This window comes from Octopus bimaculoides, chromosome 8 (assembly GCF_001194135.2).
Source record: "Octopus bimaculoides isolate UCB-OBI-ISO-001 chromosome 8, ASM119413v2, whole genome shotgun sequence".
Taxonomy (NCBI): domain Eukaryota; kingdom Metazoa; phylum Mollusca; class Cephalopoda; order Octopoda; family Octopodidae; genus Octopus; species Octopus bimaculoides.
The window spans coordinates 71,357,759-71,361,214 of NC_068988.1; the positions used below are offsets into that span (position 1 = coordinate 71,357,759).

Genomic DNA, 3,456 nt, shown 5'->3' on the forward strand with positions numbered 1-3,456 from the left:
TAGATAAGTGTCACAGCTTCCCATTTCCTTTCTAATGGAACATAGATCTTTTGTTACTAGTAATACTGAAGCCAGTGTTTTGCAGTGTTTTTGAAAAATGAACTAAAACGGATCGCTGATATAATTTACTTCCATAAGTGAAATAAGTAAATTCAGTAAGCTAGATAAGACAGAAATACCAACTCGATTTCACATACACAAAATTGAAATGACTCCCTGGTCATGTCACGTTAGTTTAAAGAAACTGTTATTTTTCTAAGGTTGCAGTCTATTCTATATTCTGTAGTCTCTCGTATTCTATTGAAGTGTTACCCGACCATTTACGTGTATTAGACCAGCATCCCAATTAAATACTGGTTAATAAGGCTAAAGAATCATTAACATTTTTAGATGTCGCATTCGTCACTGATGTTTTCTAAAAAAAAAAAAAAAAAAAAAACTTCTTCACGAATATCACAGAAACCCATTGATCCTGTACTTAATAAAACAAACATATTTATCGATTATCTTTCTTAGGCACTGTGCTTTAAAACAAAAATTATTTTTGGTTCACTAATTGTACCTCTGAACTGAATACATCAATTGTTTTCCTGGTAACAAGTAATCCTTTTATTTTTGTACGATTTCTGTGCACATTATTTGCTTACAACATTTGAAAATGGCTTTCAACTTTAAAGAAATGCCAACACATCTCGAAAATGCGATTTAGAATGATAAAATGATAAATGTCTGTAGGAACAACAGGAGCACATAGAACCAGTGCTTAGTTCGGAATTCTGTTACTTTAAGTGGCTAAGCCATAAATCTAGTCTATCTTGGGTAACATGCGATAGATCTTGTATCTATATCGCTCATAGATTAATTACGTATCCTGCTCAGAGAAAAAACAAAGCAGCTAGAGCGAAGATGTGGTGGCTGTCCAATACATCATGCAATTGCCATACCTAAATTTGTAATATATATTTTATCTGTCATCTCTTTCACTGTCATTACAGATAACTCGTTGTTCTTTACTCCCACTACACACGCACACACACGCACACACACACACTCTCTCTCTCTCTCTTCCTCTCTTCAATTCATCTTCACAGTTCCTCTCTATCTTTCACCCTTCCTTTCAATCCCATTACATATCTCTCAATCCTCTTCATTTTCCCTCTGTATCTATTTGACAGTATGTTTGTGTCTTGACCACTCTCTCACAGTTCTTGTCATTTTGTTTTATTTCTTTCAGATTGTTCAAACGATATTTTGAAATATTTTCTTTCCCAAATGGAGTAAACGTGTTCTACTTACCTCTAGCTTGTTTAGAAAACATACTGTGTAGTCAGTCCAGTGTCTTTTAGTGATCGGATGTAACGTCCATGTTCCATTCACACTGCAGTCTTTGGTCACCAGAAGATTGTCTGTAAATAGTAAAGAACATTTAACTAGTATTTATAGTAAGGATTACCTAATCAGCTTCACCAACGAGTGTACTCAACTGATTATAAAGCAGTGATTTTCAAACGAATTTGAACCACTTCATATTTGAATCTTCTACTCACTAGTGCACTCTACTGGAAAATGTGGATTGATTTCATCCCATGGTCCAGAAATATGACGCAACACAGAAAATTTCAAAGAACTTAACAATTCCTCTTAAGGAACATTATTACTAAGAGCAACCACTGAAGTAATCTGGCGAATTTTGTGCGATATAGTGTCCATTTTAGAAACACTTATACCTGTTACATGTGTACTGCAGAGTGAAAGAATCTCCTGGTGGACTTTGTTTGCCATACAGTTTAGACTATCAGTTTCATTCATTATCCTTCACAAGACATGTCACAGCCCCTCATTTCTTTTCAACTAAACGTTTAGGGCGTTTGTACCTAGTCAAATAGAACAATATTTTTTTGAATTAGAGATCGTGCATCAGAAATAAACCTATAAATATGTATATATCTTACTTCTACGTAGCTGAGATACATGTGAAAGTCATTAAGCTACAAACAGACTCCTGCAACAGACTCTAGTTTTGCACGTACATACTACTCCAAACTTACAGTATAGACTGGTTTATGAAAACTGGGGCATTATCGAAAATTGTGAACTTAGTTGTGTCTTCATTAAAACAAATGATGTTGTTGTTATTGATATTGGTTAATGCAGATAAGCCTGACCAATGAGAAAAAGATGTTCCAGCTGTGGAAAATATTTTTCAGGTTCAGTATTCAATGTGTACTTCAATTTTAAGACGTTAGGGTGTAGCTTCAGGGCGATGTGGTTGCTTGTTTAGAGGTTCATCCGCATGTATACAGGCACCATCCTTAGCTCGGATACTATGTTGCTGTTATTCTTCTATGTAGTTCTAGATCAGCCGAGGTGGAACAGACTTATGTTGACAGGAATTCTTGTATAAATGTCACATAATTTATTACAGATTACGTTATCTAATGTACACTTTCACTCCAAGGGCGTGAGCGGAGAGGATTTGGCTGCTACTTCTACAAGATAATGCAACCGCATAGAGACACTCTTTTTGAAAATTTATATATAAGTAACAAGTTTGCTATAAAAGAATGAAGTGACCATCGTGTAACATCTTTCGAAGAATAAAACAATTTATTCTTATAGTTATACGTTCCGAATTCAATTACGTATAATCAACTTTAGCATACATCTCTTTGCAATATTGATAAAAATTGGAGGATAAGTTCAATCAGCTAAAAGCCTTCTTGTAACAAGTCAAGAGAATAAAAGATTTATCTAGACTTGTTGTCATACGTTTAAATTCAATTACGTAATACCGATTTAACCCGCATCTCTTTATGGAATTGATAAGATAAACGGGTGGATTAATTCAGTCAGCTATACGCCTTCTCAAAGTATGAAACCATAATTACCGAAGAGGCTGAAACATATACAAACTTGCCTTCTAACTGTTTTTTTTTTTTAATTCTTTTAAATTCAGACAGAATTACAGGAGCACCTTCAAAACAAACCTCATATCGTGGGCATTTAAAACGTATAGAAGCTGAACCTTCTCCAGATTTCTATCCACATGAGTTTTAAGAATCGACTCTATTCTACCCATTTTATAATTTGTTGGAAACTCAATAAAATGCGTGTACTGTTGCAATCGTGAAAGTTGTATTAGACGCAGTGACGGTCATAGTATGTCTTTGCTACTATATAAAAATAAATTACACATTTTCTTCTATTAAATATGTGTGAAATTTAGACAATGATAATTTTCTGCATCGAGGTATTATGGAATCGAATTTGGGTGTTTGATCCTCTGTAACAAATAGATCTTATAACTCGCAGCAATAGAGATGGAACAATAAATGGTTATATATATATATATGTGTGTGTGTGTGTGTGTGTGTGTGTGTGTGTGTGTATGTGTGTGTGTGTGTGTGTGTATGTGTGTGTGTGTGTATACATACGTGTGTGAGTGCGTGTGTTTAT

The 3,456-nt window shown here is 34.5% G+C and overlaps 1 protein-coding gene across 1 annotated transcript in view; it reads right to left on the reverse strand.

Annotated features, from left to right (window-relative positions):
• Window positions 1–3,456, reverse strand: part of LOC106867588 (calcitonin gene-related peptide type 1 receptor-like) — a 191,784-nt gene that overhangs the window by 122,693 nt on the left and 65,635 nt on the right. The window contains exon 3 of the mRNA XM_052969857.1: window positions 1,297–1,406. Coding sequence (XP_052825817.1) covers window positions 1,297–1,406 — 110 coding nt within the window. The remainder of the gene's footprint in view (window positions 1–1,296; window positions 1,407–3,456) is intronic.